We start from the raw sequence: 15,971 nt of genomic DNA, 5'->3' as shown, positions 1-15,971 counted from the left end.
TTTTATCAGTGTTAAGGAAAGACATTACAGGCTTGCGCTCCCTAGCTGGAGAGCAGAATTGGAGCACGGCTGGCCTAAAAAAACCCAGCAGACCCGAAGCCGCAGCCTGGAAGCCAGTCTGATGCATTTTCTGCTGTTGCAGCCAGAGAAGCACTTGCTCAGCAGTCGGTGTCAGAGGATGCAGAAGGCCTGCTGCTTGAGGAGTTGGTGTCAGGTAAACTGGTTTCAATTTACACCATTATTGAGACCCCTGATTACATCAATAATTTACATTGCCTGGTCTCCTGCTGCCCCTATGCCCTTGACCTTTGCTGCCAGACCCTGTACATGGAAGATGGGTTTGGCCATGGGCTTGGCCATGAGTTTGGCAGCCAGTTCTTCTGTGACAGAAGTGAGGCAGCCAGACGACATGACCTCACAGGAACGCCGTGGGCTGATGGAGCTGTTCAATGGCACACTGCCCAGTGTCCTCTGAACCACTCTGCCTGCTGCCCTGTCCCATCACCAAGTTTGCAAGGCAGGGGTGGGGGGTCGCGATGTGTGTGTGTTTGGAGGAGGCACTGGGCTACTTCCTTACCTTCTCTGGAACACCCCTGGTTCCCTAGCTCCCCTGTGTTCCATAGCCTCCAGCATGCCTCCTAAATCCCCAGCTCTGAATTGCCAGGATTTTCTCAGCCATCCTCTCTCTGAGTATTTTCTCTCCTTCAGTCACGCAGTTCTCACCAAAAATTCCAACTTGAATGTTAGATTCTTTTCTCTATGATATGTTTTTCTTAATGTGTCTTTTGTATTTTCAAACTATTGTCTCTTTTCTGCCATCCTAAATAATTTTTAGGCATGCACTGTATTTCTTTAATTCATTCTTCGTTTAAGTCTAAACTGCTATTATACCTATTGGTTTAAAAAATTCAGTCATTTCATTTTTCACCTTTAGATTTAAATTTGATTATTTTTAAAATGTATTCCATTGTTCTTATATCCTCTTGTTGTTTAATCATTTTTAGTAACCTTTTCAGCTTGCTTTTCTGTGTGTGTTGTGATAATTTCTTTTTAACTGTAATCTCAACTTTATGACAAGTTTACATGTGAGAATATTCTGCAGAGTGGGTGAAGTGCTATTTCTCAAAAAGTATTTGAATTTTTTTCTAGGTGTACTACAAGTCTGGGACCACAGTAAATTAATTTCTCTTCTGTAAGTGTTTTATTTATATATAGATAGATTATATGAACATAGCCCTTAATATCATAGGTGGGTTGGTTTTTCTTATGAATTTTAAGAAGAAACTGTATTTTTCCTCCACTCAGGTGGGCCAGGGCCCTTTTCTGTTTGAGTGTGTGGGCCAGTTGTCCCCGGAGCACCATTACTGAGGTGCAATCTTCCGGGCCCTATCAGACTCTACACTCTGGTCATTGCCTTCTCTATCTTCAGTTTTTAAATCAAAACACATGTCTACCAGGTTTTATCAGATGTTTAAGAGTGAAATCCAGATTTAATATTTTGTTTTTCTCTTGAATTCTCATTTTTATATTTGTTTTCAGTTTTTCAAAATGCCTTACTTTTTTGAGAGCTGAATAATGCAATGTGTATGTACGTGGGCGTATGTTTAAATTTTCTTCCAGCATATTTAGCTGTTTTCAGTGGAATGGTTCTTGTCAGGGTTATCTGACAGCTATCCTTTCTCCTCTACTTCTTTTATGACATTCTTCCCTATTTTCCTGAGCATCCCATGTAAACTGGCCCATCCTTCTAGTGATGGATCAGTGTTTCACATTATTTCCTTTGTCCCTCCATCAAACTGAACTTTCTTAGCATTTCCAGATGAGATAGATTAGTCCATACGATGAAATTATAAGTAAAAATATTAGTATAATCATATAAAGAGAGATTGGCCAGGATTAAAATCCATAGGTTCAGTCATGTGCTTTAGACAGGGTCTTCTCATCTCCACGGGGTTCTCCCCTGCCTTTCCCCCCATAAAATTAGGGTAGGAGGATCATAAGAGATATGAGTGAATCTGTTTCATTATATGCAATTCACTCAACCATTACAAGCTATAATATTTTTAACTAAATATTTTGTATGACTTAAAATGATATGAGCCAAAGCCATAAATCGTAGGGATAATTTTAAGGAGTTATGCAAATGAATGAGAAAAGATTATTTTTTTTAAAGATCACTGGATATTTTCTTAATGCTTCTCTGAGTCAATATTTAGCATCTGTATGCCTTATTCTGCTTGCTAATACATGTGTAAAGAACATGTTTTACACCATAAATGCATCTGCTCTAGTGAATATTTGCAAAAATCAACAAAGGAAATCTTTGTAATGTAGCTTCTTTATCATCAGTGCTGAAATGAATCAGAAACCATAGTTAGTTTCATTCCCAGAATTTTTATAATAGCAGGACAGCTGCTCAGTATAACTTTCCCTGTTGCTTTTCAATTTATGGAACACAAGATAAAATGAATTTGGAAGTAAAGGCCAAGAGGCTAGTGCATGAATTTTATGAAATTTATTTTGGCTGTGTCAGGGCATATTTTTCAGTGCGGCATTTTCAGTCTCATGGACACTGCCTTTGAACCAGGTAGCAGTTTACCGATCTGGTTTAAGGTACAATTTAAAAATAAGCTGTAAAACAATTATTATCTGAAAGGTTGATTTTAAAATTATCTTTATTTTTTCATTGGGAAAAGAGTGGTTTATGTCTTTTTAAACCCATTACTTATGTTGATCGTTTTGATACTGGAGTATAATTTTTCAAATCAAATATTCTACTATTAAGAGTCGAAATATTCAACTTCTCCTCCCTGGATGCTTGAAGATCTGTCGCCGTCATGAACGACGCAGAGACCGTCCAGACCAGGAAGTTCATGATCGATAGACTCCTCAGAGGAAACAAATGGTCATCTAAGTCCTTTAACCTGGGAAGGCAAGAGGACCTGAGACAGAAATTCAGGAAAAACGAGGCAAAATGTACAGGACAACACCAGATGTCATCTTTGTATTTAGATTCAGAACCCTTTTTTGTGGTGGCAAGACAACTAACTGACTTTGGCATGATTTATGATTCCTGGATTATGCAAAAAAAAATGAACCTAAATGTAGACTTGAAGGAAATGGCCTGTATGAGAAGCAAAAGATCTCTAGAAAATCAGCTAAAGGAATGGAAGAACAGAGTGAAGGAAGTCAGGGGGCTGCAAGGGCTGATGTTGGTGCTGGCAAAAAGTGAGCTGGAAGCTGGACAACAGGAGTTAGATTCTTTAGTGACATTATTTGTGGTGACTTTGGAGATTTTTCATGAAAAAAGTAATAAACTAAGAACTTAAAAAAAGTGAAATATTAAAATATATCAATATTAGTTTTTTGCAGGAAAATCCAATCTCTTTTATCATGACGTTGAATGTGAACAATACAAGAAAGTTTACAACTGAGAGTATTGAAGCTGGAGAAATAGACATTTGTTCAGGTGTGTAAATGAAAATCGACCTAATCATGGGATATCGAGTATATTATCATGTCCTGTTTCAGCTTGATAAGTTCTAATTATAAATACATGATTTCCATTTCTTGTATCTGTAAATAATGGCCTAAAATAAAAAGGTAGTAGCTGGTAAAGATCAGATTAGACTGCTAATTCCCTTTCTTGAAGTGATTTCAGAAAAATATTTACATTATTTATTGCATTTAAAAAGCCAAACTTTGATCTCAGCAGGCCCTAACACCTGGTTTTTAAACACTTTTTTTTTTTTTTGGTAGGACGATAAGCATTTTGAAATTCAGAAAGCTCCATTCCATGAATTTTAACTGTGGATGGATCTCAGAATACTGATGATACTAGTGTGCTGAGAAATTACATTGACACCAGGGTCCTAAGGCTTATCTCCCTTTTAAAAAGAATCACATCCTTAATTACTATTTGTTCAGAACACTTTGAACATTATAGCAGCAGAGCAAAAGGGCTAATTGACAGGAAAAAATATCTCAATCCGTGTCCCATGTTCACGGGACATAAGATCATCATTCAGATTTGAAGTGAGAAAACCTTTTTTAAGCAGAAGCCAACAACAACATCTGTGCACAACTAATCCTGAACCCGAACCAACTTCTTTCCATATTTTAGAGCGTGCACATTTGCTCTCCTCATACGTTCCATCTCATCGTCCCCTGCAGCCAGGCACAGTGAGAAGCACTACTTTGTAATCATTTTGATTTATCTATAAGCAGGTCATTTGCAAAATCCCTTAAGAACTCATCCTCATAGATTTGTAGCTCAATTAAGTGGATTTAATTAGTGTAGATAGACTGGCTGAAGAAACATAGAAGGTTTAAATCCCAAAAGATCCTAGGATTTCATGCAATATATTTTTTTTAATTATAAAGTCTCATTTTCTTACACTGATATATTTTCTTCAAAACATTTGGAAAGGAAACTGTATATTTGAGGAATGCTGTGACCACACTGGAATTTTAAAGCCCCGTATTTTCTCCTTATTCTCTCTTTCAGGCACATGGGGGTAGGGTTAATACATACAGTAAATATCCTCATCATTTAATGTCTCAAAGATTGAAAACTCTTTGAGCCAGATGACAGAAGACAAAGCTCTTTTGTTGCCACCACCTCCGATATTTCTGAGGTGTATAAAAATAATGGGACCTAATGAGTCCTTGAGATGATATTTGGCCCCAAAGTAGTGACTTTTATATGCATTACCTAATATGATTCTCAACATTACCCTATGAGGAAGGTCTCAAGAAAAAGAAGGTTGCAGTATTAAAAAAAAGAGAAAGAAAGAAAAGTAGAAGAGGAAGAGGAAGAGAAAGAGGGAGAAAGAAGGCAAAGAGGAGAAGAAAAATTTGATCCAGAGCATACAACAATTATGGAACATGTTAAACTTAAGTTATCCAAGGTCATGTCCATGCAAGAATTACCAGAATGACTGTGTGGTTTTTCTGACACACAAACCTATACTATTTGCCACTTTTGTTATATCCCAGGGTCTTGGGGAAGAGGCGATGAGATTCCCTTTGCCTTTTGGATACACAGTAAGATATATTTCCCTGTCCCCCATGCAGTTAGTTGCGGTTATATATGTGAGTTCTTGCCAGTAGAATATGTTATCACTTCATCATCTGTCCACTAAAACCTTTCTCACGAAATCTTCACTCTCTCCTCTCTCTTTCCCCATTTGATGGTCGAATAAAGGTCTCAGAGGTCAGGAGAAAGCAACGCCACACGGGTGAAAAATCTGGGGCTGTGAAATATCACACAGAAGCTGTCCTGAAAGCAAGTGCCTGAAGATTGACATTAAGAGGAAGTGAACTCCTGTTGCTTGAAGCTGCTGGACATTGGGAGTTGTTTGTTAGTGCAGCTAGTTCAGCCTGGCTAATGCAAACTGAACTAAATGGACCAGCCTCCCACGTCTCACCCCCTCCTCTAGCCACACTTCCACCACCACCCTGCACCCCCACCTCCCGCCCTGTTTCTCCTATTTGGCAAGTAATTTGAATCAGGTCAACTAAACCCCACCAATGTGTTAGCTACTCACAGATAACAATGCCTCCATCCCTGAAGACTGAATGAATCTTGACAATTTCACAACAGCAGGCATTAGGGAAACAACCCTCAGCCTTGCCGTATTTACATATGGATGGGCCAGTCCTTAGTGCATTCTATTCCATTTTCTGTCAACACTTTCAAAGACAATAAGAAAAATAAAGTGACCAGTGTATTCAAGTCTTAAAACTGTATTATGCATGAATGCAAGCAGAATGTACTATCATTTATTGTTAAATTTAAAGTTGTAAGAGACAATATACTCTCTCTACCTTACCAGATACAGACAAATATGTCTAATTTCCATGGAAAAGCTAAAGAAACAGCAAAGAGTGTGTGAATGAGAGCATTACCTCCTCATAGATTTCTATAATCACAGGCCTTGAGCTGAGTTCCCAAGCCAACACATTGTAACACCCACAGCAGGATAGCGTCTCTTTGCTGCAGTTGTGGTTATTAACACAGTTACTATTGAGAATTCTATTAGCTGCCTGCTTGACTGAGAATATGAGTTTATCTTCACGATATCCCCTGGAAGGCAGACAGGTGATGACTTTTAACACCATTTTAGTGATGAAGGAACCAGAAAAGAGACATGCAAAGGCATTTCCCAGTGTAATGCCGCAAATCCAAGGCATAATTAAATTTAGAATTCAAAATATTTCTATTGCTATGGACACGTAGGCAGTGATCCACACTCATGGTATGATTTTAAGATTGAACCCCTATTATTGAGAAAGATTTTTCTCTGAAAAAAAATGTAATCGCCTTGGTAGATTTAAAAGATGTTGTGATTTGTTTTTGTGGGGGTTTTTTTTTTTTGTATAGATATGTTCTAATAGAGCTGTTACTGTAAAGGACAAGGAGAAAGGTGGGCTTGAAATAAATTTCCTACAAAGGACATTTCAATAGTGATCTATTAAATGTATAGAAAAATGTTCTCAATATTCACAAGCAGCCTGGGTCTTAGTCCCCAGTGATGCTGGCAATGTAATGACATATAAAATGCTTCATGTGACATTGCAGGAAAGAGAATTGAGTGAAATGACCATAGACATCCAGAGAAAAGACCAAGGTCATTTCTTACCTTGACACAGGGAGAAGAGGATGTGAACTTGACATTACTACTTTTCCATCCTATTGACGTATTGTGATGATAAATTCCTATCTATGGGCTGTTTTCCTGTTTCCTTCAGTAGATTCTTCCCAGTGAACCCCAAAGGAAGTAGTTCTAAGATATATTAGACAAGCAGTTCTGAGATGTGCTCTCATGTGAATTAATAGCAAAAAATAGTAAAGAAAAAGAAAAGAAATAATCTTTCCTGGAGGCTTGCTTTCATTTATGTCTCCTCATATTTTCCTGAGTACTTCAATATACTAGTGTTAAAAACAGAAAGATTTATGAAGTCCGTGGGATGGATACTTGGAGTAACAATAACATGTGCCATGGTAAAGTGGCATCAGGTTTTTTCCCCGCACAGGAACTAACTCTGTGAGCAAAGAAGATCTCTGCCCCAATAGCGAGTCCTTTCCTTGCACAGTTCTGCTAGCCGACCCTGATGAGAAGTGTCCAGACTTCAGTTTTGGTTGAGGATTCACTGACAGTGTGAGTGCAGGCTCAGTCTTTCTGCTCCTTCTGGAATGCCAAGTTGCATGAGAATTAATTAGCAAAAAGACCAGAGCTTTGAGCCTATTTTGTCCTATTTCTCTCCACTTATTTTATTTCCATTGGTATATTTTATTTTCAAATCTTGATCCGAAGCTCATTTGAAGATGATTTGTTTGCACATTAAGATCAGTGTGAGGACTAAGAGACTGGAAATCACTGAGTCCATTAGTCCCCGTAATCCTTGATCGAGGTGAGGTGTGTCCTTTCCAAACTGACAAACCTCCCCTTTTATTATTCTTAAATCCCATCCAGATTTCTGTTGCTTACTACTCACCTTTTGCCTCTCAATAAACACAAAGAACACTTTCTATGTCTTGCTGTAAGTTAACACTATCTATATTTTAGAAATTCCACAACCCTTCACAAGTCCCTTGAGACCCAGTGGCAAGAATGAATTACCCTGAGCTGTCTGTCTCTCTCTTGACAGGTCTGCCTGAAAAGCAGCTTGCCTGGAGCTGAATTCATTGTTATTTCATTATCTGATAACTAGCAAGAGACACTTTTACAAATTTTTAACATAAGGCATCAAATGTAATCGACACAAAATGATTTTCCTTTTTTAAAAATTCCAGACTTTGACCAATTAGTAGGGACTGACATATTTTGAATTGCTTAGTGTGAATACTGTTGTATTTCTTTGAAATTTAATCTTATAATCACTGCTTTAGGGAGAAACAGATCAAGGTTTTTTGGCAAACACATTTCCCCTGATTACCTTTTATCTTAAAACAAAAATGTGAATTAAGACATAGCACATGTATTAGCATTTGGTGTTTGGTATAGCTTTCACCTTGCATTGCTAAATAATGCTTGGTACCCTGCAGCACTGATTACAATGCATGTGCTGATATTGTACAATTTTCAATTAGTAGAATGACTAAACTGAGGCATTAAAGTAGCAAAAAATGGTTATTTTCTAGATTGATGAAATAAGGATATCTGAAGTGAATGTTAGCATATTTTATCTCTAGTAAATTTTATCAATATGGAAATTCATGTTCTTTCATTCATCCTAGAAGTAAATCCACTATATTCTGATTATCTCTGTAATAATTGTGCAATTCATGATACAGTATAAGCCAAGACAATCAGTCCAGTGTTTCTTCATGATTTTTCTGTTCCTTGAGTAGCCAAAGGCAATCAAACACGCAGCTGACATGGTCACAGTTGTCTTGTACCCTGGGGAATGTCAAAGATAAACGGATTTCCCTGATCATTAGCACTAAAAATCCCCCTTCACACTGAATATTCATGCTTAAGGAGAGAGGATTTCCAACCTGATAATAACATTTGACTCAGTAGAAGCTGCAGTTCTCACCTTTACTTAAAATTTTAAAATCAATTTATCACATTTTTCTTTTTTTACTTCTTTGTTTATTGTTGTTCAATTACGCTTGTCCCCATTTTCCCCCCATTGCTCTCCCCTGTCCTACCCACCCTCCACCTTCCACTTTCAGATCCTCCCCTCTGCCCCTTTGTCTTTGAGTCCTTTATACATGTTCCTTGACTTGACCTTTCCCCTTCTCTCTGCCCCCTTCCTGTTATCCCTCTCCCCCTCCCCTCTGGTCACTGTCAGTTTGTTCTTTATTTCCATGTCTCTGGTTCTATTTTGCTTGCATTGTTTGTTTTGTTGATTAGGTTCCATCTATAGGTGAGATCATATGGAATTTGTTTTTTACTGCCTGGTTTATTTCACTTAGCATAATGCTCTTCTGGTCCTCATGCTGTCGCAAAGGGTAGGAGTTCCTTTGTTCTTTCTGCTGTGTAATATTCCATTGTGTAAATGTACCAGTTTTTTAATCCACTTATTTACTGATGGGCACTTAGGCTGTTTCCAGCACTTGGCTATTGTAAATTGTGCTGCTATGAACATTGGGGTGCACAGGTTCTTTTGAATTGGTGTTTCAAGATTCCTAGGGTATAATCACAGCAGTGGAATTACTGTTCCAAGTGGAAAGGCAGATCCCTTTTTAGGTTTTGAGGAAATTGCATTCTGTTTCCCACAGTGGCTGCACCCGTCTGCATTCCCACCAACAGTGTACTAGGGTTCCCTTTTCTCCACAACCTCACCAGCACTTGTTGTTGTTGATTTGTTTATGATGGCCATTCTGACAGGTGTGAAGTGGTATCTCATTGTGGTTTTAATTTGCATCTCTCTGATGGCTAATGATGCTGAGCATTTATTCATATGTCTCTGGGCCCTGTGTATGTCCTCCTTGGAGAAATGTTTGTTCATGTCTTTTGCCCATTTTTTAATTGGATTGTTTGTCTTCCAGGTGTGGAGTCATGTGAGTTCTTTTTGTATTTTGGAGATCAATCCCTTGTCTGATGGATGATTGGCAAATATGTTCTCCCATATGGTTGGTTCCCTTTTCATTTTGATTATGGTTTCTTTAGCTGTGCAGAAACTTTTAAATTTTCTAATTAATGGTAACAATGGAGTAATATCAATAATAAAAATATTTATTCAGCTTCATGGAATGTGCTAAATGTCATATTAAACACTCTTTTTCAATAATTGAATTCTCCCAACAACCACATGAGGTTGGTAATTCCATTTTTCAGGTAAAAGTTTTTTAAAACGGGGGCTTTTAGAGAGGTTACATTACTTATATCATGAAGTGAGTAAATGGTGAGTCTGGGATTCAGATGAAGACATCCTTAACCCAGGACCTGAACTCTTAACGTTAAATGCTTTAGTGAGTCGTCAGTTTCATAATAATCAAAATAATAATTTAGTAAGAAAATTTCCATTTAAGTTCTCCTTTTAAGTACTTAGTGTAACAAGTTTCTTAATTACTTGTAGCCTTGAACTTGTAGCTTATCTTAGATCCAAACTTACCTTCTATTAAACCAAATTCTATTAATTTCATTGTATAGTTTTGCTCCATTGTATTATTCCTTTCCTCATAATTTTTCTCCATCATTACAGCATAATTCAATCTACAAACATTTCTTGCTGGATTACTTTTAAAGAATTTTCTAAAGAGGACGTTCCTCTCCAGCTCCACTGGAAAGCACATTTTCATAATCCATTCTCTACTCTGTGGTAATAGGCTTGAAACACAACTTGATGTATGTAACTTAAAATAGTGCATTAGTGTCCCATTAATCTTAGGATAACAGGCAAGTACTTAACATGGTGTCAGGGGGCTTGTGTGGGCAGCCCACTGAGGACCAATCAGCCTTCTTCAGACCTCCGTCCTGAGATTGTTTTCCTTCCAGCCCCTCGGCTTCTACTCCACCCATCACACCCTTCTACCTAACCTGCTCTTCTTTCTCCTCTACCACTGCTGGTCCCTATGCATCCTGGGGATCTCAGCCAAACTGATAATCCCCACAAAGTTTCCCTGACCTTCCAAAGTACTTCACAATTCCTATGATAATTCCGTGTAACCCAATGTCTCTCTTATTAGCATTTTTCACAGAAGTGTGATATCCGCCCCTGCACACTTTTCTCCATGAGGGCATTTGGCTCTTCTGGGTGACTCTGGCCTAATATACATCATGGACATGGCAGGCACTTGATAGCATTTACCGTGTGGTAAACAATTACCTTGCCTTGGTAAGTATTAATTTGATAAATTAATATCTCCTGACAACAATGGAATTTATAATTTCTAAGTTCTAAGAGCTAAGTGCTCGTATATTATTGACTAGTCAGGCCCTTGTATGGTAATTTTTTAAAAAGAAACAACTAGTAAATAATTTTGATATATCCATACTGTAGAATGGCAACCCTTACAAAAGAAGGATTAAGTACCTAGATTATACACATGTTGACAGATGATAGGTACATAGATACATACATGCCCATGTACAGACATAAGGACATAAACATAGAAATAGATATTTCCATTATATATGGGTAGATGATTTAGGGTAAGAAAGCAGGTCAGATTAAAAATACATACATATGTATAAATATAATTATGTATTATATACATGATATATAAAATATAAGACTACATATAAAACTAGTAATAGTTCTATTTTAACAAACTCTATTCTTCTTTAAAGTAATTCATACCTAGCAATAAATGATTTTAGACTCATTTTAGTATGTCTGAACTTCTTAAGTCTAGTATTAATACATTTCATTTGCCTGCAACTTCTTTTAAGTCAATTGGATCTCTTCAGTATTTAGCTAACCCATAAAATTGTTAAACCTATTCTTGCTTTTATATGCTTCATTTCTTTCTTTCTTTCAAAGTTGAGGGCATTATTTTTTGCTTGATATTAAACAATTAATCTTCTAGCTTATAAATATTAGGGTATGGTTATTTTCAAATTAAAAATTACTAAGAACATTTTTAATATTAGAATTAATATAGCTCCAATAAACTTGGATACAAAGAGTTTCAAGTGACATCACTACTTAAGAATTATCTTGGATTATTAATAATGAATCTATATAATAAAAATCTCCTGTTTGTGGTACATATAATTTCCACTGCTTTCTCCTGGGTCTCTTTCTAAATGATAATGTTGATTGTTCAATATATTATCTCCATATTAAGTTCTCCAGGCTTTTTAAAAGGTATAATCTTAGATACAATGAATAAATTTGAAGATCATATACAGGAACAAAAAAAATGAACATATATAGTTTCTTAATACAGTGTATAATTTATATTTATAAATATTAGGAGTCATTTCGCCCAGAATAATTCACTGTAATTCATCAAATCAGTATCTTAAAACACTTTTTCTCAAAAATTTTTTCAGAGTAAAACTTGTCCCAAAATATTTAGATAAGAAACTTACTGTAAAACCTCGAAAGGTTTTATGTAATAAATATTATTGATAAAATAATTTTTTTGGTGGGTGAAATGTTAATGATTCAGGAGCACATGAACTGAGTTTTTCTATAAATAAAAGGAGTATAAAATCAAGGAAAATTAATTTGCTAAACTTTTTTTGGCAAATGCAGTATTTGAAAAATCACTTGAAATATTAATTGACCCTAATTGAGCACCACTTAAGTACATATAAACAATGCTTATATATATATAACCTATATATATCATAATCATATACATGTAACAATGACTAAGAAAGAAGAATGTCATTAGTTATTAGATATTGTTATGATCATGGATCTACTCCTTCTCATTTATTTTAATGCTTTGTTTTCCTCTTATTAATTCAAAGCAAATCACTTAATTATCTAATGCTTAAATTAAAGGGATTAAACAATGGACTGCAACTCATCATACTTTAATACTTATTATTTTCTTAAGTAATCAGTATAGTTACAAATTAAAAATGATAGAAAATTCTTGGCTTTAACATATCTGCAAACCATTTTACCAGTACTTTCTCACTACTTTGAGAATTCTACATATGTAATAATTAAGGCACATCATAATTCAATTTTATATAATTTTATGTAGTTACATTTTATATATAATTCAATGTCATTCAATTTTATCATGGAAATTGGAAATTATTTAATAGACTACCACTTTTAGAAGCCTTGTTGTAATGATAATCTTGATGATATGTGAGAAAAAAGAGTGCTATCCTATTATTTACTCTCAGTTGCTAAAAAAATTAAGTTGTCTCACAGAAAAGTAAGATAAATTTAAATTATCTAAGATAGAAGGAACTTAAAAATTTAGGGAAAGTAATACACTAAGACACGACATCAAATAGCATCCCCTGCTTGCAGATTATGTTCTGTGAGGTAGTACCCATGCAAGTGCATCACACGCATCCATGCATGTGCACACACATGCACACATGTACTTCCTGAAGCAAAGAAGCCTGGGAAATGCTGCAAACTCCACCTTTCAGAGAAACCCTTAAAGGCTCTGAAAACACCTGAAGTAAAACTAAAATGCCAGGAAACTCAAACTTCATATTCAACTTTACTTCGTCCACAGTTTTCCAAATGCAGTACACATCAGAGAACTTTTTCCCGAGTAACACCTAATGTTATTCCTTAGAATTAGTTTTCTGTCATACTGCTAAGGTGAGTGGCGGCAGAGACTACTAGGAATACTAATTAATTGACTCTATACTTTGCAGCAGCTGGCAAAGAAAGGAGATCTGATTCATTAAATAATTTCTGGTGACGGTAATGTAAAAAAGGAAACTATAGGAAAGTAGGCTTTTATAAAATAGGAGCTTCACTGTTGTGATTTCTTGTAGCTCTTAAATGAGGTTGGAGCCTGTTGAAATGTTGCTTTTCTGAATTATTTACAGTTGAATGAGTGCTATGAGGTAAAAATACATAGTTATATTATTGCAGTCAATTATTTTACAGATAACGTAGTCAATTTAACTTACAAAATATTTTTCTTTCTTTGCCTTAGTGTTCATTCATAATGTGCAAAGAATATATAAAAATATAAGAAATAAAGTGAAAATTATCTTAAATTTTATTACATAGATGGATATGTTGATACATTATTGAAGATGGATTTATATGTATGAATATCAGATATATATATATATCATTGACCAATTCTTTACATTCATATCCTTTCAGACATTTCTATGTGCACATTTGTACAGATACATAGAAATTATCCATCTAGACAACATCATATTTATCTATTTGCTCATATGTGTATCTATGGATATGTATATATAGATAAATATGTATAATATCACACATATGTTTATAACATATGTTTTAAAATTCAACTGGACTCATGACACTGCAAATTACTTTCCCAAGCCCAGAATTACTTATTTATACCTTCTACATGTTTTCTCAACTGTCTTCCAACAAAAACACAAACTCAACCTATGACCTCATCTTTAATTTCACAGCAAAAGAAAACATAAAATACATCACCAAGTAAACCTCACTGCTTTCTTTGAAGCCTACAAAACACTTGCTGAGGCACTCAAGAGTTTCGCCTACACTTCCCTCTTTCCTTTTTGCACAAAAGAGGTGGATGCACCCCTTAGTGTCTGGATCAGAGCCCTCCTTTTCCCTACTGTCCTTTTCACCCTGCCATCTGTCTCCTGAACTTCCCAAGGATCTGCTTTCTGTTAATAAGTGTACTCAGAAGCAGCACTACTTTTTACAAAAGTTAAATTTCCTTAACCCACAGCTTCTCCGGATACTATTTTTTTTCTCCTCTCGATTCCAAAGTTGGATTCCTTGAAAGCTTTGTATGTTCTCACTGTTTCTACTTCCTCTCTTTCCAGTCACCTTAAATCTACTCTAATCTGGCCTCTGTATTGAGATTTTTTTTTTTTTTTAAGGACAGAGAGAGGGAGGTGCTTTTTCAACCAGCTCTTTTTATCTGTCTTCAACACAGTATCTTATTTTACAGTCTCTTTTCAACAGTTCCCATGCTTGGCTTCTGTAATTTCACACTCTCCTGATTAGTATCATACTGCAGGTCCCTATTTATATCCCTTTCTGGCTCCTTACCATCCTCCTGACTAGGAGATGATAAAGTTCTTTCAGACTTTCCGAACCTTCCTCTTTTGTCTCTCCACATTCTCTCCCCATACATTTCTTCCCAGCCTCTGGTTTCAATCACCCTCAGCATGTTAGCGCTCCCTGCCCTGACTTCTCTTCTGAGGGCCCCACGACAGAACAAAATGCTTACTTTACATCTCCCCTCAGATGTCTCAAAGGCTCCTCAAAAGCAACATGATCAAAACAGACTTTATGAAAATTCCCACTGTCCTGGTCCTCTCCTATTGTCACCCAGATTTAATTAGAAGTTGTCCCTTTCACTCACGCCCCAACTTGCCTGCCCTTGTGTTCAACACTCATGTCCACTCAACCAGTGAGGTTCGTTGACTCTTTCCCTGAAAGAAGGACAGATTGGTTTGTTTGTTTTTGAATATAAAAAAGTGTCTCTTTCTCTTAGTACATAAGATTGGAAAGCAAATCATAATATAGAATGTGTAACTTTACAGAGAAATATTATCAATTGTCCACTTGTCTGGCATCATGCTCGCTAAGGTTTCCTTTTAAATTTTCTTAATGGGTCTTTCAAATCTACCTCCATCATTTAGAGAAAATATATGATGTAAGTGAAACATATTAATTATCAGGTGTTGTTTCAGCTTCCAGCAGATTCCTTTTCTGTTCAGCCCTTTCACCTTTCTGTTAAGCAATCACTGTGAGTGAAAGACACGCACAATACAACAGTACAACCCTTAAACCATGATGGCAGCATGAGAAGGAATGAAAATTTTCCATTGTAGTTGCCATTTCTCAAAAAATTCCAAATTTTGTTCATAGAGTGCACTAAATGTGTGGTATGACAAATGGAAATCTTGCCTTTATTAGTAGACATAAAGATTCTCGTGAAATCATTCTTTCAAAATATATCTGTTGATAATATCATGTTTTATAACTTTCGTCATTTGAAGTTTTTTGAGCAATATAACTATGGGTGGTATGTTCTAGGGAGTGTGTGCTGTGAGAGTAATTGTGTCATATTAGAATGAGTTTATGCCAGATTGGATGGGGGTTGGGAGGATGGGTAAAAAGGTGAAAGGGATTAAGAAGTGCAAGTTGCCAGTTATCAAAAGAGTTATAGGGATGTAAAGTACAGCAGAGGGAACATAGTCAATATTGTGATAACTATAGATGGTATCAGATGGGTAATAGGCTGATTGGGATAATCACTTTGTAAGGTATATAAATACCTAATCACTATGTTGTATACCTGTATGTTATAAAAAATAATTTTAAATAATACATTTGGAAACTGTTATTTAATTTTTAAGAATAAATAGAGTTTAAGTGAAATTAATAGAAAT

The 15,971-nt window shown here is 36.0% G+C and overlaps 1 protein-coding gene across 1 annotated transcript; it reads left to right on the top strand.

Annotated features, from left to right (window-relative positions):
• Nucleotides 1–2,837: 2,837 nt before the first annotated feature.
• Nucleotides 2,838–3,329, top strand: LOC128780721 (small ribosomal subunit protein eS24-like). Its single transcript, XM_071221348.1, has one exon. The coding sequence runs from the start codon at nt 2,838–2,840 to the stop codon at nt 3,327–3,329; it is 492 nt and encodes a 163-aa protein (XP_071077449.1).
• The last annotated feature ends 12,642 nt before the right edge of the window (nt 3,330–15,971 follow it).

The sequence above is a fragment of the Desmodus rotundus genome, chromosome 4 (genome assembly GCF_022682495.2).
Source record: "Desmodus rotundus isolate HL8 chromosome 4, HLdesRot8A.1, whole genome shotgun sequence".
Taxonomy (NCBI): domain Eukaryota; kingdom Metazoa; phylum Chordata; class Mammalia; order Chiroptera; family Phyllostomidae; genus Desmodus; species Desmodus rotundus.
The sequence above is the reverse complement of the archived record's forward strand: the minus strand, read 5'-3'. Positions and strand labels throughout refer to the sequence as shown.

Excerpts from the sequence above, each read along its gene's own strand:
- LOC128780721 (XM_071221348.1), top strand. The coding sequence starts at position 2,838 with ATGAACGACGCAGAGACCGTCCAGACCAGGAAGTTCATGATCGATAGA.